General features: G+C 31.3%; 1 protein-coding gene across 3 annotated transcripts in view; it reads right to left on the bottom strand.

Annotated features, from left to right (window-relative positions):
* Positions 1-27,358, bottom strand: part of LOC125066971 (myosin-2) — a 124,414-nt gene that overhangs the window by 23,212 nt on the left and 73,844 nt on the right. For all 3 annotated transcript variants that reach the window (XM_047675310.1, XM_047675311.1, XM_047675312.1), the window contains one exon: positions 10,937-10,990. In XM_047675310.1, coding sequence (XP_047531266.1) covers positions 10,937-10,990 — 54 coding nt within the window. The remainder of the gene's footprint in view (positions 1-10,936; positions 10,991-27,358) is intronic.

Raw genomic sequence — 27,358 nt, 5'->3', positions numbered from 1 at the left:
GACCTTTGACCTATTTAGGGGTACCATTCTCTGCCATTTTAAAGATAATTTATAAGAACAAAGAAACCTACCGTACTACATTTATTGCGACAAGACTCGGGTTTCATTCGTAATATTTTATCACATTAAATATAAAATTGCTTTTGCAAAACCGTCCCGACGAGTATTTAAGTGAAAATTTAATATTAAAATTGCCGTAAAATTAATCATCTGATAACAATAAATGGCAACCTCATTTAAGAATCGCATGTTTACTAAAAATGAGTTAAAGTAGGAAATAGTTTTGGGTCGAGCAAGACGCATCAACTTTCACCAGACATTGCGAATTCTGATCCATTCATTCGAATATATTTGTTCGATTATTGGATTACATCATTTGATAAATGCCGGCACAAATGGTCAGGTGTTATTTTTTTTTTAATTTTATTTTGGCTGATCATGTATGACCTATAATATTTTGTAGATTTATAATTTATTTGTGAAATTAACTTATTTGATTATATAATTAATTTATATTAAAGTCACAGTCTGTAAGAGAAGTGTGTCATCTTGGAGAAGAAGATTTGATTTATTCCATCACGCTGTTCTAATATACGTTGGTAGATACCCATGTGTCAAAATGTCATTCGACACAATCAGGATTCCAAACGATTATTTCCTTCACCGACTAACATGTGAATTGAATTAGAAACACGAATTAAGCACATGAAAATACATTCAGTCACGCTTACCTGTGTGTGATCTCGCAGTTGAATCTTCAGTTAAGATTCATGCTTTCTAGGGAACGGTTCATCTCAGCTCGTATATATTAGCGTGTATGTAAGTATTTATTTCATTAAAAAACGTTGTGCTTAATTATATTTTATAATTTCAAAAATAGAACAGTAATATTCTCAACTGATTTCTGCGCTATCAGTAAGTAAGAATTCAAATAATATCATCAAAATTCAATTTTGAATTTATAAAAAACTAAAGTATAAGCCAAAATTACCTAATCTTAATATGGATCTTGAATAATATATTGTACTTCATATAATGAAGTAATAAAAATTCTTTAGTCGTGAAACAGTTACCATAGTAGGCTTGCTAAGACACGACGCGCCTACAAATTTTAAAACACTTAAAATACAACGCAATTTAATAAGATCCTAAGTTGATTTAAAAAAAGGAATCAATATTTTTTTATAATATGAATAAAAATGTGTTTCTAAGAGTTACATTTAAATAAAAATAAGGTGCTGAGAGCTCTTTTGAAATATGAGAACGTTTAAGTGCCACGCTGTGTAAGTAGTTTTGTCAAAGCTATTCGGTATTATCGTTAAATATACAAAAAGAAAAACAACTATTATCTCAGTTTAGGTTTTAAGTGAAGTATAAGCATGACACCAGTTTACTTGTTTATGTTTAAAAACCGCAATTGTTCCGCAAATGACCCTAATAATAATAAATAGCAATAGTGACGCTAGACGATAAAACCTTTAATATAATTTTATTTTTAATTTATTTATTGAGTTCTTCAAACTGTTGCAAACAAATTCCCACAATCCTCGAGAGCTTTCTAAATGTTGTACCTATCTGTCGTTAGCTAGATCTGAGATGCAAGCAGGGTCGAAGGTCCTCAGAGAGCCTACTTTTGTTATTTAATGTTTACGGGTCAATGAACTTTACGCAATTATTTAAATATATATTAACTGATGATTTATAAATCATATACGAATACGATTTTGCTAGTATGACTCAGTGGGTGAAATACTTTGTATTTAACCAAAGATCGGGAGTTCGAATCCGCGAAAGCAGCACATAATTCTTCGCTGTATTCATCCGGCTGTCGATGGCGAAATCAACAGTTAGAAATCCAATTCAGAATTAAGCGGCGAGGGGTATTTACTACCTAATAAATTGGTGTTCTTTTACCGGCTATTTGACATTTAGATAACTACCAACACGACTTAAAATATTATTATTACATCATATAACATTAATTATACCTAAAAAGGCTTTATAAGGCCTTTCAAGCAACAACACAGTCATAAAAGACATAATTTTATCTTTAAAAACATGCTTACCTTTTATCTTTAACAAAGTAACAATAACAAAACTCTATAACTTAAAGAACTTTCGAGAAAGATGTGAAATCTCGGATTTATGTGATAAGTTATACGATATTTCTGAGAGAAATCTCAAAGAATCCTTACGAGGCGACAAAAATGATGGAAAACTACACGTGAGAATGCAAAGGCTTCCGGTAGCACGATTCCCTTAGATTTATGACTCATACATGAACGAGTTACGTCAAGATTTGTCATGATAAATATTTTCAAGTATAACTATGTTCTATCATGACCTATACAAGAAAAGCGAAGTACCATTAATCGGCCGAAAATTCTACCTACTTATGGAGAGATACAACGGAGACACCATTGACACTTCAATTTGGTTGCCACAATAAGACAACGGGCTACAATTTCGATGAGAAAAGTATGTACCTACGTAATATCTATCGTTACACAGTAACTCGTATTACTTAAATAAAAATGAAGAAAATTTGTTGTAACTGCTCTATACATTATCGATTTTTCGTCGTTCGATTATAATTTTTGCCATAGTAAGTAATTCATAGCAATGCGACACTTCAATTAAGTATATGTCGTCTTCAGAAAAAGTTATCGATTTACAAAAAAAAAATCATAGGATTATGTTGTAACTACTCAATATAGTTACTGACTTTTGGAGTTCGAATACAATGCTGATAACAGATTACCATTAGGCTTATATAAAAACGAAGTGAACGTAATCGTTGAAAGTTCCATATTCCTTATTTTATTGTCCAGAACATCAATTTAAACGAAATTATCGGTCATAACTGTCAATAGATCACATTTTTACGCTCCGTTACATATCGTTCAAGATTCGAATTTACGCGTGTTATTGAGTCGGTCCATTATGTTAAATGTAAAAGTTTTATTCCATCATTCATTTATAACTGTAAGATTACCGACACATTCCTCTTGTCATCTCCGTCGAGCGCACTTATTTATGGCAATTTTAATTTCCCATTCATAAATAAATCGATAATTCTCAACAATATAATGACGGTGACGTTCAAAATTTATGGATTGACTAATAAATCATACTTATTTAAAAAATTAAAGGAGGATTTTTTTAATTTTTTATATATGTCTGGATAACGCTCTCAACTTCGGACAGGTAGAATAAGGTTTAGCTTATAAGGTCACGTCACGAAAGTATCCGTTAATTTTTGTCACAATGGAACGGGGACGAAATTTAAAATATTTATTTTTATTTATTTAAATGGAAATGCATAAACAATTGATTTTAGTCAAACCAGTCTACAACTGATATTGATCGTTTTTTGAACAATATTGGTTCAATTTGTGCTGTCGACATTTCGATCTTCGTTCGATCTAAAGACTCTGTATGCATCGGGATTGGTTACAACCTGTTTGCAAAACAGAAGTCGTGATATATTTTCCGGTTATTAAGGGCAAGTCTATTCATATGTAAATACCAGCTGTTTATACAAAGATACAAAATAATATTCTAAATATTGACATAAGATATAAATTATCTCTACACCACCGATATTTCTTAGTTTTCGCATAGAAAAACTATATTTTAATGGTTTATGGTATTGTTTATACTCTTAACATAATTACATTGTTTTAAATTTATTTTTTATTATAATATTTATTATTCAACATATAAATTGTTATCGTTTTACTAATATTCTAAAATGACAACTTATAAAAAAAATAAATATATTTATTATGATTTCTTTTAAAAAAAAACACTTCAATTGCTGAGACCCCTACTAATATGATATCCCTACTAATACTAAAAATGCAGAAGGTCTAGAAGGTCTAGAAGGTCATAAACTCTGTCTAATACCTCTTCGTGCCTAAGCCGCTGAACCGATGTAGATAAAATTTGGTTGGAGTCCCGGGGATTTACTTAGCTTTTATCACGAAAACCATACTTTAAGGATGTGTAAAGTGAGTTTGAATTTTGTATGAGAAAGGTTTGTGTGCTATAAAGTTTTAAAAATTTGCGCTCGCAAAGCCGCCGATTCAATTAGTCGTATGTATGTATCAATTTTAGAATACCGTTCGCTAGAAAAATGTGTAGGTAGTACCTACTGTAGAAATCATACAACTTATATATATTACATACTTATAAAATATGAAAGTTCCATGTCATAGTGGGAAACGAATAAATAAAACTTATTTATATTAATAATACTCGCTACTACTTTTTGCTTCCCCTTAACGTTTACCGTTCTGACCGGTTGTCGCTCGGTTCCCGGTCCGGTCTGTCGTGATGGATGACCACTGTGACGTCAAATTACCGCTGAATGGGACGGGTTCGAAAGTGGGCTAACAAATTTTGGTGCAATAGCAAATTTATCGGCTTTTCGGTTTTCTCTTTGAGTGAGTTTACGACCACCATTACTTCAAATTAACAATTTTCTTTTATGTAAAAGGCGAACGTGCAATTATGCTACCTGATACTGAGTAGTTACCACCGCCCATTGACATTGGCGCTATAAAAAATATTATCTGTTCCTATAGGGAACGCAAATGCGCCTTGCAACCTGAGGAATTAAGATCGCATATCCCTTGTGGCAGTAGTTGCTCTGGCTCACTCACCCTTTATACCGGTACACCAGTAATGAATACTAAGTATCGCTGGACGTGCACTCGGTACGTGTACGATGTTTTAAATAGTATTTTTTATGTTCTATTTCAACATTTTGGTCACTGTGTACATGATGCTGTATATAATAATCAATCATTTTCTAAAATATAAAATGAAATGAATCGTTACTTTTTGGGAACGCAATACAAGAAATAACTATGTGTTAAGTTAAATTTGTTGCAATATTTTGATATATATTCTATATATATGTGGAATATGCTTCAAACCTTCTCCTCAAAGTGAGAGGAGGCCTTAGCCCAGCAGTGGGAAATTTACAGACGGTGACTGTGAAATAGACCAAAATATCTTAAAACATTATCGCGTACTTAAGATAAATTAGCAGTATTTATTCTGAGAGCTTGTTATCACACAAGCATTAAACCATTCAGTTGTCAACGTCTCCAGCTTCGAGTGACAGCTTGTGAAACGCTATACAATTGAAAACTGTTCCATTGTTTATCGCATGGGAATCGAACTTGTGCTTATGACATTCAGGTTTATCGGTCAAGCCATAATCGTAAGTATAATCGTTTCGAGGTAAGTCTCGTTAATTTTTAAATTCAATTTGGAGCCCATACATACTGGCAAATAATATTGTAAATATTTATTTTCTCGGCTCCATTAGATATTACTTATATTTTTGAAAGATAGTTTTATGACAAGAAAATAACAATAAGCACGACGCATTTGTAAGACCAGCAAAACTATGATCAAACTTTACGACCTACAGAAAAAGTATACCCAAGGGAGATCAGGCAGCCGGTGATAAAATACTCCCAAATTCAATAGGATCACGATTCACGACAAACCAATGATGACAATGCGACACTTTTGTTACAATGTAAAATGTATTAATATCAATAATATTACAATTTACTAGACACATATATACATTGGTAGACAAGATGGTGTCATTGATATAATGCGTGCGGTACGGTAGACTCACCATCCGGAATTTCCCGGATTTGTTCTAGTTAGAAGAGTGCCCGAACAGGAGTTTTTATACAGACAAACTGTTTAAATACAAACATAATACAACATAGAATACCAATTACTCTCAAATTTAAACATTTCAACTTAAATTTGTAATAAAACAAACATGTCAAAATAAGATTTGGTGCAAAGAAAAGAAAAAGTATTTAGCGACCAACTGCATCGTGTACTTTTCCCGCCAAACGAAGCAAAAGTTCAAAAAATGTATATTCAAAATATATTTTTGTTATTCCAATTACGTGTATACTATACATTCTATAGTGCCCTGTAAAATCATAGATGGCGCTGAACGTGAATGAAATTATTTAATAAACTTATTTTTGTCAACGTACTTACCACGACTATAATATTCACAATAGCGCATTATTGTCGACTAATACAACTACAAATCAATAATAGTAATTTTATATATAGGTTGGTTTATATGTTCAATAAATCTTCATAAGCAATTATGGTTTCTTAGACATTATATAAATCTACGTGGTTTTGTGTTATTTTTATTAGTATTCAGAATTAGGATTATAAGCCTGCATGTCTTAAGATTATTATTCCTGTAATACGTGAAATGTTACTAAAGTAGTATGCTAATAGAACTAATTATATTTATTATTAGCCTGAGATTTACAATGCAATACTTTCGCTCTGACCGGGTTCAAAATATTATAAGTCGAGAAAACTATTCTTATTAATATCCTAGAATAATCGTAACTGACAATTATATTAAATTTGAAATTTGAATAAACTTATTGATTCCAATAAAAAGTGAGTCGACAATGTACGTATTTATTGAATAAAAATAATCTAGAACGGAATAAATTAAACTAATATGACAAAGTAAAAAATAATAATAGCGTAAGATTTTACTTTTATTCAAATATCAATGTATCTGTAATGTCTAGAAAGGAGGTTACAAAGCCTTACGATTCTACAATACGCGAAGTGAAAAGATGATAACGTATGAAACATTATCGAAATGAAATTCGTTGTATAATCTGTAATTATCAGAGAGATGACTAAATATGGTGTTAGAAATTTTACAACATGCTATGATGTACGTTTGAATTAATTGACACCCACTCAATAACTCATACTACTCGTAATTCTATGCTTGATTTATGTTACCGGTGGAAATAATTGTTACATATATATTGAAATCGTAACTTTAGTCGATATACTACAACTGTCTTTAATGACACACACTATGAAAAGCCAAAGTTTGTTAAAATACTTAAGCCAATATTGGAACGAATTTGCATGCCGACTTAGGTATCAAAGAACATGCACCCAAATCGAAACGAATATGTCTTTGGCCAACACCAGAAGTTAGCACCAACCTGCGTTGAAATTGTTTGGTTACAACTCTTTAAGAGGTAGAAAGGGCCAGCAATGGAACATGGAGATGTTTTTTTAAATATAATTTTACATGCAAATGGAGCCGATTATGTTCCATAATTGACAAAACTAAATAATTGCATTTCCCTGGCGAGAAGTTAGAAGTGTATATCTTTACTCTTTATCATTAACATTATTTTCACCAATTCTTAGTGGTATGATATCATAAAAAAACACAAGGGGCTATTATTAGAGGCCTAGGATCACTTTTTGGCGCGATGTTTATGTGCTTCGGACAAAATACTACGTCAGAACATATGTGTCATTATTGTAATTCATAATTATTTATATAAAGTAATTAGTTGTTTGTCCTTGAAATAAATAATAGTTATCTCTGGGTATTATTTCAAAAAGTATCGTCAATTTTAATTGCAACCTTAACTTACTCATAGTATTATTGTATTAACACTGTTTTTAATTTTATTATTGGACCAAGCAAATGATTTCCTTATGAAAATTCAAATATTCGTTTCATGACACTTACCTAAGGTTTTTTTAATATTAAAAGCACCAATCAAAAAAATATAATATCATGGCTCTTTTGCAAATTGTAACATTTTAATTTTATAATAATTACTTTAGTTCTATAATTTAAAAAATTAAATCTTATTATTTTTATTTTTGTAAAGTTTGTATGTAAAATCGATGTATATTTTCTTACTTTATCTGACTTGTGTACACAATCCATTCTTTATAGATAATACATTGAGCTCGTGCGTAGAGCGGAACCGTTACACGAACCGCTCGATCATTATTGATATCGAATAGAATCGATTTGATTGCACGTGTACAATCGAAGTAACTCTTATACGAGTACAATTTTTTTTTTAATTAGCAATCATTTTTACAGGTTTTTTTTTAATTTTCACTAAATTTAAACAATGACTTATTATTACCAAAAAATATAAAATGATTTATAATAAAATAAAATTTTATTTATTTTATTACCGTCCGAGATAGTACAACAGTATATTAATTAACGAAATATGAATACAAAAAACTATTAAAATATTAGTCTGACAAAAACTAGTTTTATTTAGATATAAAATTCCATCGACAGTTAGAGTAATCATAAAAAGTATCACATCTGCCTCATATAAGTAACGATGTAATTATAGCAGGTGTTCGCAATAACTCTTCGATTGCATAATTTGACAGCTGTCAATGTTCGTGAAAGCGGAATGGCACGCGCATTTTCATTGGGTGAAATGTCAAAGAGTTTTGACCACCGGTTTTGACATTCAAGTTTTGTTTTTGTTCGTTACATAAATATATACATAAGGACGAATTTGTAAATATATAATTGGAAATATAATTTGTTAGTTATTTGAATTTATTTTCTTAAAAAAAGCTAATTAAAAACATACGTACATACATATTGTGTTTCATAAATAAGGTCTCATCGAATAATAAGAGATTAAATAAAGATCGCGAGTTCATATCCAGGCAAGCAGCACTGAGTTAATGTATTAATGAGTTAATTTGCTTAACTTTTCTTGGAGGTGAACATTAACATCGTACAGAAATCTATAGGTCAGAACTAAAGACATTGCTATCTCTTTCACTTGTTTGGTATCAAAAGCCTTTTCAAATAGTTTCGTTTAGGTACTACATATATTACCAAACATTCGATGTAAGCACATACTTCCAATAACGCCAAATCAATTAAGCCACGTGCACATTGAAATAATGAATACCTAAAAGGTTACGAAACAGACATTATTATCGGCGCTATTTTGATCGAGATATGCAAATATTTGTCATCGAACAATAAGACTGGTTTAATAAAACCTTGGTCTAATACCTATAAAAGTAAACGTATACTTATCATCATGTCATTTTAATGCAAAATAGAATAGAATGAATTGAATAAGGTATTTAGGGTACATATAAAATTTTAATTATATAAATATTGACTTAAGTATTTAATTCATAGTGGAATATTGCCGCGTTGAGATATTCATTGGTGTGGGTCATAGTGAAAACACTCGCACCAAGATTGAAACGCATATGGGCATAGCAAAGTGTTTAAAAACACTCAAATTAAGATCAGAATGAATTTTTACATGACCAACACTAAAGTAGTCAACGACCACGTTTGAATCAAAACGAATGTGCATGGCCAAAAGAAACATTTGTAGCGATAAATCGTGCCAAGATCATAACTAACGTGATCAACCAGCATTAAAATTCGTCGTGTGTGTGCATGGCATACATGACCATGATATTTCACTGTCCAACTGTCAATAAAACTACGCAGGTTATATCGACAGCCTCAATGGTTGAGCAGCTAGTGTATAAGGCCTCAGGCCTTGAGGTTTAGGCCCCGGTTCTTAAAAATTAAAAAATATTTTTTCTGTCAAGAAATTCTCGGTAGCAAGAGTCTGGAAAGTGGCTTTTTACCAAAACCGTACCTACGAAATCATGTAAAGCCGTGAAATGTCTGAAATCTTTCCTGCCCCTATTTATTATGAGGGTATAAGAACAGAGTGTAGTTGAGTTTACGTACACGCGCCTGAACTAAAATATGTCCCGTGCAGATCAGTTGCGGTCAAGAGGACATTATCTCATGACACATGTTACCACTAAACAGAAGGCACGAGTTGCAAATAGCTTTCAATACATCATCATCATCAAGTGTACGTTACGTATCTTGTGTTCGTTACGTAAAAGGTCATTTCTCTTATATAGATTGTTATTGGCACACGATTTATCTTAGCCGTCGTCTAAAATAATAAACAAATAACGAGTGGGAAGTTATTAATAATGAGGAAAAAATTTAAATGCAAAAATGTGTTATGATTATGAAAAAATTACTCCCCTTCTTTTGCAAAGATGATTTGGAGCTAATTAAATACACACATATAAAGACACACACTTACACACACGCCCACATAATACTAACTGTTTTTTTTAAATTCATTACTTAGATTGGTAAATAGTATTTTTTTTGTATTTTTTTCATTATTATTATCTTTACTTTTTATTTTTTTCTTCTACTTTTATAATAAGAAACAAATTTATAATCTAACATTTGGAAAGGAACTGACTTCCAAAACAAAGCTAGTTTGGAATTCATGGCTGGAATTCATACTCTAATGTGGATTGGTTGGATTACATGTGGCAGAATGCAACCGAGAAATTCTTGATTCGTCGTGTTTTCCTGTTCCCCTTCACCGCAGAGATGAATAATTATTGAAAAAATTGATAATATAATATCAATATACATAGAATTAAAGTGATAACCCGAAACCAGTTTACACTTTTTATTTTTAATATATTTTATCGAGATATACGAGATTACGATGCAAAATAGGAGAGTATCTTATGATCTAAGACCAAACCTCTACCAAAGATGACACTTTATTTGCCAAACATCGAACGCATTAACATTTACTGTTACGTCCCTGGTGCCTGTAATTACATTAGCTTACAAACACTTTGACCCCAAAAATACAAAGCATAACTGTTGGCGGTGGAATTACTGATGAGTAACCTACCAGACTAGACTAACCTACCAGAATATATTCAACCACTAAACTAATCAACGATCTCAGCCTGTACTAAAGTTATATAAAATAAATAGTCTTTTCGTAAAACTGTGTAAGGTGTATTCAACTGAATTTAGCTCGAATAACATTTTTGTTGTTTTTTTATGTAAATGGAAGGTTAATAATTAATGAATCGAGTAGCTATTCAATTATAGTCAGGATAACAACTTAAGGAAATAATTTAATTCTACCATATATTTCAATTAGACACAAGATATGTCTTAATACGACTGGTCAGCTCATCTTCCAACTCTGTTCATTTGAATTAAAAAATAAATTCTTACTTGGTCACCACGCTTTCTGCCGAATTCTGTGGTTCCGCACTCCATCCTTTGCGCCTGTAACAAGGAAAAAAAAAGAAAAATGTTAATTTTATTCGAATCAAAATTATGAATGCTTTAAAAAAAACATTTTTTATAATAGGCAGGCAGACTAGCAAATGCCCCATGATGGTAAGTGGTCATCACTGCCCATAGACATTGGTGCTGTTAGAAATATTAACCCTTCCTTAAAAAATCTATTATGCACTTATGTCCCATGTATGTGTAGTTACACTAGCTCACTCATCCTTATAACCGGAACATAACAATACTGACTATTGTTGTTTGGCCGGTAGAATATCTGATCAATGGGAGTTACCTATCCGGCCTCGTTGAAAGCTCTACCACCAAGTTAACCTTTTCTTAATCAATAATAGCAAGGTAATATTCTTTAAATATCATCCTTTTACTTTCTGAAAACGGAGTCAATACGCAGTCTCATGTAACATTAATATTTGGAGTTAGAAGTGCTAACTGGTTATTAATAATTATTAAGATGGGTCTGCACTAATCACCTGTCCTTATAGCCCCTATAAAAACGTGTAGTTGTTAGCGCTCGTATGTTCGCTCCCTTAAGTATTTAACGGACTAAACAGTTACTCTACTTATGTCTAATATGGTCTGAATTACCCGATAGCTATCCTAACGTTATGCCGAGTACAGTGGAACAAAAAACATCGTCCGTTTAGAGCGTAAGACAGGAAAACGTAGCAATGATTGTACAGCATCCGCTTTACTTCCAAATGCCTATATATACTCATATACAAGCAAGCCATTATAGTCTTTATCACTTCATAATAAGAGTCACCAAGAATTGTTAGACGATTCAGTAAGCAAGTGATGATACCGTTACAGGTCTTATACCTTATTTTTAAGGGAACAAAGTTTAAAATGCATCTTTACAATTGTAGAAAGCATATGACTAATGATTTATATTATTACTATCAGGATGCGAATAATCGCGCACAAGTGAACATTTTTTGCCGCTTAATGACAACTTTCAATTGTAAAAATATGTAGAGGAGACATTAGTGACAATCTTTTCTAACCTATTTGTTAAAGTAGAAACTCAACCGTATAACTCTGTCAGAGTAGATGAGAGGTAACCCCGTAGTTTCGTAAAAGCCGACTAATTGTAAGATGTATTTTGTTAAGCTCTTCAATTAGTAAAACACGTATATACCTCAACTGTTCATGATTTAATGGAAAACCAGTACTAGCAAACTCATTCCTAAAGAGTGTTAGCGGTCTGCTCTTAAATTCTATTACATTAAATTTATTTTAATTATATTTTACTCAGAGTTCGCGCGCACACACACTCACAAACTTAATTTGTTAGAAGATGCGATAGTCAAGTCAAAGTCAAAAATCATTATTCAATATAGAAGTGTTACACTCGCTTATTGATAGTCCAAAATCTAACACCAGTTCAAAAATTAACACCTCGGATCTGAGAAGAACCGGCGAGAGTTACTCAGCTGATATATATATTTTAAATCTTTACAATATTCAATAAAAAAGAAAATACATTAAAGCAGCAATACTTTTGAGCTCGTGGTGTTGTCATTAAGGTTAAAACAAACCAGAATTCGGAGTTTAATAAGATATATTCTTTATACTTTTCATTTTGAATAATTATGTAATCCCCAAGATCAAACAAAGAAGCGAGATTAATTAAATGTAAATAAAATGTCATATACAAAATTAACGTATAATAAGGATGTCAGTGATATAAATGAATATTATATTTTTAATTGTGACATTTAATAGATAAAGGTCAGTCACATCATCACATGTGACTCTCAAGTCGTCTACGCACGATTGAATTAATAAATATTTACTATCTAACTGGTCGGCACGAAGCGGTGAACCTTGAAATACCTTGATATAAAGTACACATAATATCCAGAGCTATATCTATAGGCGACGTGGATAGTTGGGAAAACTCATTAACATTTTGTACATCGGTGCAACTTGGTTTAATAAAATGTGTATATATGTACATAAGTATTATGTACGACTGACTGTTGTATGGAGCAATCAATATATCATTTGTATATGTTAAGTATTAGGTAGTTTATTTATCTTATACTTTTTTTCATATGAATGTAACGCATACGATAAACTTTTATTTTGCCTGTATCGACATATAATGACAAACTCATTGTATGCGCGAGAGATGAGTGGACTGTATATGATAAGTAAAAAGTTTTTATATTCATGTTAAACATACCAAAGTAAATAATTGTTGCAAATATATTAAAATACAACGAAAAAGGACTGAAATACATATCTATCTTGAAATTCTGCACTCATATATGAGTTCTTTTTTATTTGATAGCAATCGTAACACCTCAATAGTGGGCGACTATCCACACAATTACAAACACCTGTATAATATTTGCAAGCGCTATTAACCTTCCGAATCTGATGTACACTTCAGACGAAACGTCGCCCAAAAACGCGAGTTGCATACTTAATTACGTTTAACGATTCTGACCTCTATTACAATGCGATAAGAGTATTTATTATGACTCAGATTAACTTGGTGACATACCAAGTATTGTGCAGTACATCTGTATTTTTAGCGATGATCATATTGTTGTGTAATTACAAACAAATTGTAACAAAATACGTATTTTTTTATTAATAAATTCGTTAATCTCTGTCGTCGTATTCATGTCGTACTCACGAAGACGTGTTCCGCCACGCTGAATTAACGCTACTATTCTTCGGACAAAACGTAATAATATGCAAGCTCTTAAGTTAGTCACTATTGACTATTGACGCTGTGAGTATTGACTCACATAATATAAAACACTCAGTACAAATACTATAATAACGACTGAATCTATCTTTAAGATTAATATTTTTTAAAGAAATAACGAATTTTCAGTGTCCGGTGACGTGTAATCTCGGTAAAACGAAGCTGAAACTCAGATATCACAAACTGGTAAGAGATTACTCTAGGGATATCAAACGTCCATAATTATGAAATCGGAAATGTGATTTCGTGAAGGGTTCGCGCTTGACCGGTGTTTATGTCAGTTATGCCCTGGTTGTCGCAGATATGCAATACTTTACCGTATTGTATAATATAATATGATACGGCCATATACGGCGCATTCGGAGCTCAATTATTCGAAGTTTGTTATACAAAATGGCAATGTTCGTTCATTAAACTTTTTCACGGATTCCGAGTAAGAGGCGGTAATCTGGGGCAGGCACCTAAATGCGATATAAACGGCAGTTAGCCGTAGTAGGTATAACCAAAAATATGTTATATAGTACGTAAGTTTTACTTACTACACAACGATTTTTTTTTTGGTTATTTATGGCTGGCAATTTTTTATGAACATTTGCTGGTCTGGAGCTAGAATTTCGTTACAGTTTCATAAATGCTCCTATTGATAAATATTTATTTTATTCGTAAAGTGTACCATTCTTCTATACTGAGAAACTTGTGATAATTTATCTCCTAATAAAATACCAGGAACGAATTATAATAATCCCATAATTTCACTAAAATTATAAAGTGATGTAGGGGATGTTGCATCAGTGATCAGACAGTACTAAAAATTACGATCAATTTATTACACACTAGTTGTCGTCCACGGCTCCGTTCACATTTTCGCGATTTGTTTATTCTTCCTTTAAGTTCAAGCTTGCTTCATACCCAATTACATCAAATTCGATTCGGTGGTTTGTGAAAGAGCAACAGACATACCGAGTTACTTTCGCATTTATAATATCAATAATTAAGATAAATAAATACTAGATATAATATTCAATCTATTTAAGACATTGTCAGTATTTGTACATCTGTAGATATACGGTACTTTTACTACTAAATCTTATTTGTTTATACAATTTGTATAGACTGAAGTCGAGGTCAACAGACACAAATATACAGTAAATACTCGTACGTTATTGAACTCAACATAAATATATTAAAACTAAAGCTCTAACTCAAGCGTCAATAAAGAAACGAATTAAATCAGAATTACATATTGCACGCGATAATCAACAATAATAAATTTGGTTCCTGTACTTTTGATTAGCTTTAGTTGTTACCGATTGACTTAAAGTCGTTTTAAACATAAATCAGACTCCAAATATATACTAAAAAGTAAATCAAAACTCAACCATTTCAATACTAAAATTCCAAGATCATCTACGACCAATAATACTATACTGATGTTAAAAGAATGTTAAAAGAATAATCGGTTCATAAACAAAAATACGATATAGAGTGATGGATTAGAGTGTCGCACTAAGAAGGACTAAAACAAACGGACCAACATTATTATCTTAGTGTGCGTGGCACTCGCCAAACGTCATACTTATTTACTAGTGTGCGTGGACAGACTGTGTAATCGACATTTTGACTGTGTTTTACACATTTTTTTTCGACACGTTCTCTTTAACATTTTATCTAAGCATATGAATAATCAAAGAGCTGAACATACACACGATTTAAGAACTTCTGAGTGTGTTATCGAGTGCGAAATGAAAAATGAAAAGGACAAACAGCTTATAACACTTGTAGATGAAGATTCACATGTACTCGTAGTATCTGTTACACCACTATCTAGTTCATATATTAATCAACAAATTACACTCCCACGATACAACTTACATAACAAATATGAAATTGGCTCGATTGATTTTCACTTAACGGTGATTACAAAACGAATGCCCACAGATAATCGATAAAATAACGTATAATTATTTCATCTCCGCTGATGACATTATCTGTGGACTCGATTCTATTTGTTATGTAACATTGCAAATTGAGAGGTTCTTTATATCTATTTAGTTTTAATTTTATTCGAACTTAAGGCAAAGGTAGACATAATTCTCTAATAAGTTTATATTAACAAAAAAAACTCTATTACAAATCTTGTGTAATCTAGTAATAATATACTGTAATGTTATTTTAATAAATTACAGTTTAATAACAGTTGGGAAGGTTGATTTTAAGGAAGAACAGAAATTATTAATTTTGCATTACATGTAACTCACGAATATGCTTGATATTTGATCGCATTTAATGCAGACGAAGACGCAGAGAAAAGTTATTAAAGAGAAAAAGATAGCTACTTTTTAAAGACTTCTTGACTGTTCTTTTATATCCTATATGAGCAAAGGCATATTTTCCTGTTAAAAACCACGATCCGAAACCAATCATTTTTATATATCGCATTCGATTTAATTATACAAGACATTAAAATTAGTTTTATTTATCGTTTAAAAAATCTCATGCAATTTAGTTTAAAGATAAAAAGCTACACTACACATTCCACATAAACTAGATCTTAAAGATGTACATATTTATGTATGACTTTCTAAGGAAAATAGTAAGAAAATAAGTTACAAGTGGGCAACACACTAACGTCATTTAAAATTATAATATAATTTCTATTATTCATACAAAAGCCCTCGAAGCGATCGAATACTGTATAATGAATGGGCAAAGTTACAACATATGTATTATTATTATATAAAAACAATAATAAATTATGTAAGAGGGAAAGTAAACAAAAGTTATTAAATTTCTCACACACAGTATAAAGAAAAACTTTAAAGGTTACGGATATAAAGAAATATATGAGAAATTCGATCAATACTTTCAATGATTGATGATCTCGATTGATGAAAGAGAGTAACTATTGAGTTCTTCTTACTTCCGAAAAAAATCAAAATTCTGAATAAGTTTTATAATAAGCTTCTTGAATAAAGTACATTTTGATTACATAATATAAGCGAACAGTAAAGTATGGAACAGCAAACATAAAATTGAAACACACACGAGAATATGTTACAATTAGCAGTATCTTCGAACCCGTATATCTCTCTGCTCTACTTCCATTAATTGCAATAATATAGAGCCTATCCTAAATCACTACTAACAAAATCGTTATATTAAGCACAGGCTTTTTAAATGCTTACAAATATTGTTAGGACCAAAAATGCTACACAAATATTTTTTAATAATAATACATAACTTATACACCGTAACGCAAACGTAACGTAAACAATAAATCAGAATAATTAATCATAAAACTGAAACAGTAAAAGATTTAATAAAATAAGCATAAAAACCGATTACACAATAACAAAAACATAAATAATATGAATCAATAAAACCATATTACTTATGACTAATATTTAATTTAGCTTAAATTAAATAAACAATGAAATAAATATTCATTAATAAATTCGTTAGCATGTATATACAAGTAACTATGAATAAGATAGACAACCGACACTTGTGTCATTCTCGTAATCCGAATCACGACTTCCAATTAGTAATGCTATGGCGTGCTTTCAAACATACAACTATGTATACCGATGCCTATTGATGTACCACGCACTACAGTTTGGTAGTAATCTCTATTGCATAATCGTCGTTAACGATTACGATGGTATTTGTAATAATATATAATTTATTATAATGAGTTTCGGAAACCTTTAGGGAGCGGACGGACAACGTTATGTTGTGAGAAAGTTTTTCGTAAAAATAAACATCTGATAATCGGATATTGTGAAATATTCAATATATTTTATTCGTCGAGACGTAAGTTATATATTTATATATTGAATATTGATAATTTATTATATCTTTATATATATACATACCTTATACAAAATCATTAGATGAATTATAATTAAGTTGAAATCTAATAGTGTACACCTTTTGTTACTTAACTTTAAAAATTACCCAACTCGTAAAATTATTATCGTTACATTTGTTAAGGGGCAGCAAAAGGCGAATGCATAACAGTGATAATTACTTATTTCTTAATTAAACTTTTATATTTTAGTGTGTAATTACTAGGCATTGTTTTACTACACATATGACGATATCAACATAAGCCAAGTTTCATTAGGCGAGTAAGAGACGATCTAAGTGGGTCACGCAAATGTCTATATTTTTAATTAAAGAAACAATTGTTAATATACTTCGCTACATCTACTTACATTATATAATAAATATCAAGACGACTCTAATACTTTCCTGTTCTGTTATCATGATTAGTATCTACAGTGCAATCAAATAGGCGGATAAATACAGAGTCTGCCGCCGATCGCTAATTTGATAGACTCGGTAAGTCGGATACGAAAAAGTCAAACTGACATCAAGGAAAAGTATGCCTTTCGAAATAGAATATACACTAATATTATGTGTAGCCAATAATTAATTTAATGTATTAAAATGAAATAAAGTGATTTCAGTGTTTTTGCTTCTTCATATGTTAGAATGCACCCTCTGAAATGGTAAAATGACGATTCAGAAATGCAACATCCTACTTAAATGAAGTAAATATCAATTTGCAAAGACAGTTTGTTAGTGTCTAACAAACATTAACAAAATACTGTAGAGTAATATTCAGTTCGTTCTAAGATGAGACGGTAAGACATCTTAGTCTTAGACGGCTAAGATGTTTCACCGATTTTTGTGTCATATTAGAATACATCGACTTAAACTCACGGGAAGAACAAAAGCTGTTTTTTGGAGCTATATTTGACTTCGTGTTTATGCTTTTACAGTAGTGATAAGTATGAATTAAACTGGAACCAGTCGCGCGTTTCATGTAGTGTCATACAAAACCACTCCGCACGAGCCAGGATGTTTAATTTTTTTATATAGCAACATTCATAACTTTTAAAAATAGACCAACGTGTATTGTAAAGATGTTTCCAAAACAATTAAGTCCAGGTGAAAATATTGCCACATGTCGACCGGTTGTGATGATCGAATGATTCCGACGTAATTGGTAAACGAACCGTTGAAAAATATAAAAAAAAAACTATCTTTAATTGCTATTGGGTAAGGTCAAGTGTATTGTTAGAATTATTTCGAGTTTTTTCTCGTCTTCATTTCACTCGTTATGCTCGTGGTTTCTGCAAATGGTATCTTTTAATGAGCGTATTTTTGCGTTATTAATGTTTTTTTTTATTTTTCATTGAAATTATAACGTAAAACTGTAACGTTATTACATATATTAAGCCGTATAAATATTTTAATGAAATCGAGTTATTTATAAAATAGTAGAAATTAGATGTAATCATGGTTTAGGTTGATTTTTCTTGAATAAATTAATATCATGAATATGTGATGATGACAGATGTGTTACATGATGGGAAATAGTCTTTCCGTTGTTACCAAGTAGTGATTAAGAGATGATGGAAAAATAATGTTTCCGCAATTATGATTTCTATTACTGGCTTAATAACGACGAAGGACATAAATTTGGCCTCAAATTAACCACACATTGTCAATTGTAGATATATAAGCCTGGAGATCTCGAAACTCTGGGTTGAAATTGGGAATGCCAATAAAAAGCTATTGAGTTTTTCCCATTGCTGGACAAAAGACTATCTTGGTGAATATATATGGCAATAAGAATATATCGCAAGCTGTTTTCTTCGGAATGATTTATTTCATCTCCACTAGATTAATTACAAACATTAATAAAGCGCGTATGTACTGAATGTTGCTTAACCGGATTTGTACCCATGATCTTCGTTTAAGGTACAACATTTCGTATGTACTTGACCATGTAATCTCTTTTAACTAGGTATATATCTTGCTAAAATTCCAAATTCAAAGTCTTCATATAAGAATTCAAAGGAGACTTTGTTCCTCAATATTATTACTAACGAGGTCATGCCTTTATTACCGTCAGTTTGTGAATTTCAGCCATTTCACAAATATATGTAACAAATGCTTGAAAGTATTGTCTTAGACTCTCATTACTAACGCTTTACGCAATGCATTCTGGACTCTCATTTGTATGCTTAGTATGTTTTGCTAAGTACTTTGCCGTTTAAATTCTTAAGTAACGTCCTACTTTCTGAGCATTCATTACGATAATCTTAAAGCTTAATTTCATTTTATTTAGTAGTATTATATGACATATATTTGATTTTGTCAAAAATAAATGTAAATGAGGATTGATAAATAAAAAAATATGAACCAAAATACAGAAAACAAAATCCATTGACAAATCGATTTGTATGTTATGTAATGCAAAGAAAAATATATTTCAAACATACTCCACATTTATGAAAAGTCAAACAAAAAAATTGCATATAATTTATTGTATTGTTAGATTTGAACAAACGAGCAAAAAATCTGAAAGTACGCGCCTACGATACACTTTCTGCACATGACACTTTAACTGCTTTTGGCTAGATTCTTACATACCCGTCTCATTTTTTTGTATTGCTATTTTAAGGTAAGCAGAAAAAATCTTCAGTGTGGAATAAATCTATATTAATATTATAAATGCGAAAGATACTCTGTTACCTCTTCACGATTAAGCCGCTGAACCGATTCAGATGAAATTTGGTATGGAGGTAGTCCTGGGGAAGAATAAGGCTACTTCAACTCGAGACGGTAAAATTGTGCATGACGGCTATGGGTAAAGTTTTATAAATTTCGCGCTGGTAAAGCCGCTGGTTCAGCTCGTATTCGATAAGTGACATTCTACGGCAAATAACTCCACTAAAGACTTGAATCATCAACGCCAAATGCCGTCTTATATTACTCTTTGTCTCGCCTACCTGTAAAATTATCGCTTTAATAGAAACATTGGCAAGCACCGCTGTATTCATGTGCCTAATTTGCGTTTATAATTGATCTGATGTTTAACGTTGAAGGATTGAAGGAACATATGTCGCCGACGAAATTCTGCAAATTTACATATCCACCAGACTGATTTTCTTAATAAAAGCAGTAGCTGTTGCCCAGTTATTGGACATACATAAGCCGATACCTTTTTACTTGCACTTATAAGCCAGACAGTTATGGATCATGTCAAAAATAAACGTTATGTAACTGATAAAATTGATCACTGCAAATTGTTAAAAAAGGTAATATTCCATATATTTTGGATTTATTTAAAAATGGAATGCCCCAATGAGTTGTAGGATAAACAAACACCATATCCGACAAGTTGTTTGAGAGTAAAAGCAGTTCATCTATCTAGGGCTATAGGTTTCCGTGAGAGTGCCTTTACGTGCTCTTTAACTAGTTCTCATTACCTGTGTTGTAGCAAACGCGAATACGAATTGTTTTCCATCTATCCAAGTTGAGTTTGCCATTACTAAGTTTCAGACCAGTAGAGCTATTCCTTAAGTTTCGAGCTAACCTTGATAGGTATTCGTGAGATACGAAGTAAGTTCTAACAGAATAACACTACTACAGAGACAATTGAGATTTGAGAATGAGAGATTGAATTGAAACATGACACAATTGAGATACATAATAAAACTCCGTAGACATTTTTAACTTTGCCGTTTCATAAATTCAAATCATTTGTAAAAAATAAATGGGTAAAGAAGGCATATCATTCGATACAAGATTATATAGATGATAAAAAACGTAGAATTAATGCTTGTTGACTTCCAGTCAGTGTCAGAAGACATAACCTACATATATTGTATTTAACTAACGTGACTGTATTTTTAGATGTTGAAAAAGAGTAACTACTGTGGTTCTTGCCGGTTCTTCTCAGAAGAATCTACATTCCGAACCGGTGGTAGCTTTACCTTATATAATTTGTTGAATGACGATTCAAAAGTGCTTGTAAAAGCCTACTTGAAAAAAGTGTAATTTGATTTGATTGTAAAAGCAGAGAAGCAATAAGCTGTTATTTACTTTTAACGCCGCAGATAAAGTATTTCGGGAAGTAAATACGTTTGCATGAAGAGAAGCGTAGGAAGAAGGTCTGTAAATATTGGTTTAACAACAATGCCATTAAACTACAAACTGATTAAGATTCTGTGTATCATCTACTTGTAAATTACAATATATAAAATATAATTCAAACCGCTACATATAAGCTATAACTAAAAAACACTGACATATGTTTGTACGAAGACACGCCTATTAGTACCTACTGACAAGTAAAAATGTTCTAGGAAATGACGGCGGCTCACAATTCAACGTCTCATAGAATAAATTAAGAAAATAAATAGGCGATTGAAATGAAACGTGTTCTTGTGATTATGATTTTTGTTATATATAATTTTTTATACGTAACGGTATTTAGTTCTTCTTTCAATCGAAGACATTGATAGCCCTCTTTCGTATATTTAACATGTTAATTGACAATATATTAAAAAAAAAAACACTTTCTAATACCCTTTAAACGACAAGATTATGTGATAGCGACGTTTATATTACATGAATACAGACTCATTAACATAAGCCGTAGAAGTGAATACGAGTTGGAAATTAAAGAACTTAATTTATTAATCAACCGGCTTCTGCGTTGGAGTTTTGACCGCGTAAGATTGATTGATCAATAGACGCATTTCATGTAAGAGATTAGATAGATTCTCATATTTTATAATAAGAGTCCGAAGTATGAATAAAGATGATCATAAAGCAGAAGAAAAACTGCGTAATAAGTTGGACACATTATATTAGATAAGAATTAAATATGTACTAATATTATATATGCGAAAGTAACTGTGTCTGTTGTTCTTTCGAGGTCAAAACACTGATACGAGTTTGATGATTTTTGGAATGAAGCAAGATTGATCTCCAAAAAAGAACATAGTTTACTTTTTTATACCTAACTGTGACAACCAACCCCTACAACTAAAACACGAGCGAAACCGCAGCCGACAACTAGTAAGATATATATAGGGATGTATATATTTTAATTTCAAAATTATCTTTTAAATTGATTCATGAACTGAACATCTGTATGTTTTGTTGCTTGTATTATATTGTATTGTATTTACTAAGTCAAATGGATTATTTGATTGAGTGGACTGATTCAAATGTAGGATGTAACCCATTAAATCGTTTTAAATTCAGTATTAATATTAGGTGTCGATTAAAACGCCAATTGTAATATAAAATACTACTAAAATATTCTTAAAGACCCATCATTTGTGATTCATTCAAGAAATATCAATTACTACAGGTATATTTATTTAGCTAGTATATATTTTATAGGTGTATGTTTTGCCTACATCAATGAACCTGGTGTTATCCGATCAGAATTTCCAAGCAGGGTCAAGACCCTAACGCGTATGATAATAAACAATTAAACATTCCCGACACAGCATGCGAACGTTACTGCGTGAGGTAATTCGGTTATTCGCCTTCTTTGGTTAACCAGCCATTATAATTGAAATTATGGAAGCGTTTTTCTTGTGAGAATTTATTTTACAAAACATAGTTCTTTGTTTAAAACGTTTCGATGCATTTTATTAAGTGTATATAATATGGAAATTTTATTTACTTATATACAAAAGGTGTACAATATACATACTAGTGTACGTCGGTGGCCTGAACAAAAAGATACAACAAAAAGATAGAAGTTTATTGTCAGTACGTTAAACTTGCCACCTTTTTTACAGTGGGCAAATGGATCACCTGATGGTAAATGGTCACCACCGCCCATAGACATTAGCTTAGTGAGAAATCTTAAACATTGATTTCATCATGAATGGAGCTATTATAGAATTTGGAGCTAAGTTGTTATGTCACTTGTACCTGTAGTTATACTGGATCACTCACCCCTTCATCCGTTGTTGAATAAATCTATTAGCGAATATGTTCAAAATTTAGCATGACATAAAATATTCATTTTATTTTATATTCCATTCGATGTTAGGGCGGATATAAACTAAAATCTATATTTAAATTCGACTAAAACTGTAACAGAATCACATTACACTTTACCACTGCAAGTGTTTAAGGGATAAAAGTGTAGCAATCATCTAAACCGCAAAACCAGACGCATATAAACTGAATAAAATGATTTACGAATTTAATTTATAGATAGTTAATTATTAGCGTAAGCACTCCAGCCATCTAATGGTAATTTAAACAAAACAATGGTTTTACGGTCGTGTGACCGCGAGCCATTCGCACGCTCGTGGTTATGTCGCGAAAATATTTGAGAGTCAAATCGTTTTGATTTCAATATAACTGTGTGTAGTGTATACCGATTCTCACATAACTTTAGTTTCGTTTTATACTCAAAAGAATAGATGGCTTTGTAACACACATGTATTTTAATAAAACTTGTTACTAACAGTTAATCAATTCAACAAAGTCGGGCATGAAGTTAAATTAGTTAGCACTTTCAAAATTAATAGCTACATTGTTTCATTGTAAAATTATTACACTGACGAAAATGGCTTATTTATTAATAATATTAAAACGAACATAAATGAATAGAAATAATATTAAAACGAACATAAATTCTAAATTCTTATATAAAAAAAACTACATTTTTGAAGGGATAGAATGAAAGGAAATATAATTAACAGCCCTAACCGGTAATCGAAGGTGTGAAACTTTCGAAGTTCGGTGCTAATATGATATTCTTAGTCCGGTCGGTTCAAAGAAAACTATTGGTTTCATTCAGTCACAGTAATATAGCTTAAGTTATGAGACATAGCGATTAAAATCGATTAAATTAACCCTTTATTATTCCTGTAGTATGCGTATATACGATTACATAATGGACCGATGTTTATACAGACGGCCGGGTTGTCTGTGACACTGTGAGGAAATAATTTATCAACATAAACTATTGATCATGACATAGAATAAATATCTTATCTCCGTCTAACAAGCAATTAGTCAATAAAATAAAAAGAGACAAAACATGGTCAGGTGTCACAAACATTTTTTATTCTGTGAAAATCGCTAACATTTTTTAACTCACAAAAAGTGATAATTCAAACATAGGTTTAAGAAGGCTTATGTGTTATGTAAATAATAAGAAAGGGTCCGTGGGAAGAGCAAATAGAGAACTTGTGAATGAACACACAGTTACACGACTACCGAACCTGTTGTAATGTCTTATGACCGTAACATTTAAGAAGACGTAACCTTCAATCAATCAATGGTACAAGAATATTAGTGTGACAAAGAAATATAACGTTAAAGGCACTTTTTTAAAAATTTACATTAAATGCTTGAACATTGTTGCTTGAAAATTGTATTAAAAACATATTTTCTCAATGATAGGTATTTGTTCAAGCCCTTCTACCACCAGTAGACACCACTCATTCATGAGATAATCTACCACATAAGAGCAATACTTTGTATTATTGTGGGCCGTTTTGCAGGGTGAAAGAGTCAGTGTAATTAAATACCTGAGTGTATCTACCCTTTGGTAAAATTATCATATTTTACTTTATCGTCAAGTAGCAATACATACCCAGTGTAACTACAGGCACAAGGAACATTACATCTTAGTTCCCTAGGTTGGTGGTGCATTGACAATGAAATTAATGTTAATATTTCTTACAGCGCCAAGGTCTAAAGGCGCTGGTGGCCATTTACCATCTGGTGGCCCACTTTCCCGATGGCGCCCCTATATTACATAAAAATATAATTCTTTTTATTATATTATGCGTTAATATTTAATGTGTAATATCACATCAGTTTTTCCTAACAAAACAAAATTTAAATACTTGAAACTATTCAATACATACTTTAAATTACATAATAAAAAACAACATTAACCTTAGAACAAAAAATAAACGCACACGCATGTTAGAAAGTGCGTGCGCATTCAAGGTGACGCATGCGCCGTATAGTTAAGCGCCCTAGTCACGTATTGGAAACTACGATCCGCATTATCGAGCATTTCGTGATAATAATCATTACGATTCATAGACACACACACACACACAATATGTATGCATAGTTTACACCCGAAATTACTAGAAGCGTTGTCATTATAGACAGACTGACAGTGATTTATCGGATGTTGAAAATTAAGCGCGACGAAAGGTTGGTAACCTGTGCGCCTTGAATATAATTTAAGATAATTTATGTTTCATTTGTAATTAAATCGTTACATATGATTAAATTGTATATATTAACATTTCTTTGAAGTACCGTGGATCGTCTAAACTATATTACTAGCAGTAGGTACAGAAGATAGAAAAGACACGGTTTACAGCTAAAACTATTATGTACATACTCTGGAGTAATTTCTAGGGATGGTTAAAAATCCATAGACAGTATAACATTTTTATTGGGGAATAATTCTATTATTGAAATATAAAACATCGAACTATTTATGCTTATTTTCAAAGTTATCGTTTTTATTATGTTGCTTATTTGTTTATAAATACAGTGTTGTTTAAATAAAGATATTATTTAAAAAAACACATGTTGTGCGATTAGCTTTACAAATACATAAATGACAATACAAAATAGAAATGGTATAACTGCAATTTACATTACATAATTTCATCGAAACAGCTGTACGTCGCAGACAATAGCTCGGCAATTATTTGTATTGGCGATAGCCTAAAGTTATGTATCGTACGTATATAGTCGACGGTGACGTGTCGTTGTGTAATAGTCGCCCCCACACAGTGAGAGTTTAATTTACTATTTTCCTCGATAAAAAACATAACCTGATTGACATTTGACAGACATTTAACGTGAGATAAAAATAACATTTTTTTTTTGAATGTTAATTAAATACAGAATATATTAAAGTAAAGTTTATTAACATAAGAATTAATAACATTAAGTGCTTAAATATATACGAATATGAATTAAATATATACAGTAACTATTTTTAATTCAGAATATATTGATACTTATTTGTTATGCATCTTGTACGTCATAAAATCTGTTTCTAATTTTAATGAGACGCATATAATCGTTATTCGCATATGGAAATGTGATTTTACGATATTTCCCTTTTGTGAGTGTAACATAATTCTAGGTTCCACATATAATATACATAAACACATATAAACAAGATGATGTTGTTTTAATTAGATTATCTTTCAATCTATAACAATTATAATACTCGAATAATGTTTCCCTTTTCGTTTAATTATGTCAATCTTCAATGGATCATCAGGACATTTTTATCAGCCATAAAAAAGTCCACTTCAAGTACGAGATGAACACATGAAATTATTAACACCATTTGTACCAGGACAAATCCATAAAGGGTATCATTTTGTTAAAACTCAAATTAGGAAATACTTTAATATTTCTCTGAAAAACTATCATAATTATCCCAATTGTTATTATAAAAAAGAGAAAAATCTCGACGAACCTAGCTAAACTCGTATGCGTCACTCACACTAATAAACTGTATATTATCAATGTGTCATTACACTTGATTCGTAAATCTGCTTATAATCTCTCGGCAGGGTTTACATTCAATCAGCATAACATACACGCAGACATAATAATAAAAGTGTCCGTCGTAGTGTTTATAAGTTAAATGTTTTTAGAAAATAATAAACAACGGCATTTTACAATAGGCGAGATTTTTTGTTTTGCACCTGAGTTCATAAGTCTGTACGTCATCTTCTATCATTGCTATCGTCATCAGTAGCTAGGGGGGCTCTGGAAAAATGGTC

This window comes from Vanessa atalanta, chromosome 10, assembly GCF_905147765.1.
Source record: "Vanessa atalanta chromosome 10, ilVanAtal1.2, whole genome shotgun sequence".
NCBI classification, from domain to species: Eukaryota; Metazoa; Arthropoda; class Insecta; order Lepidoptera; family Nymphalidae; genus Vanessa; species Vanessa atalanta.
The sequence above is the reverse complement of the archived record's forward strand: the minus strand, read 5'-3'. Positions and strand labels throughout refer to the sequence as shown.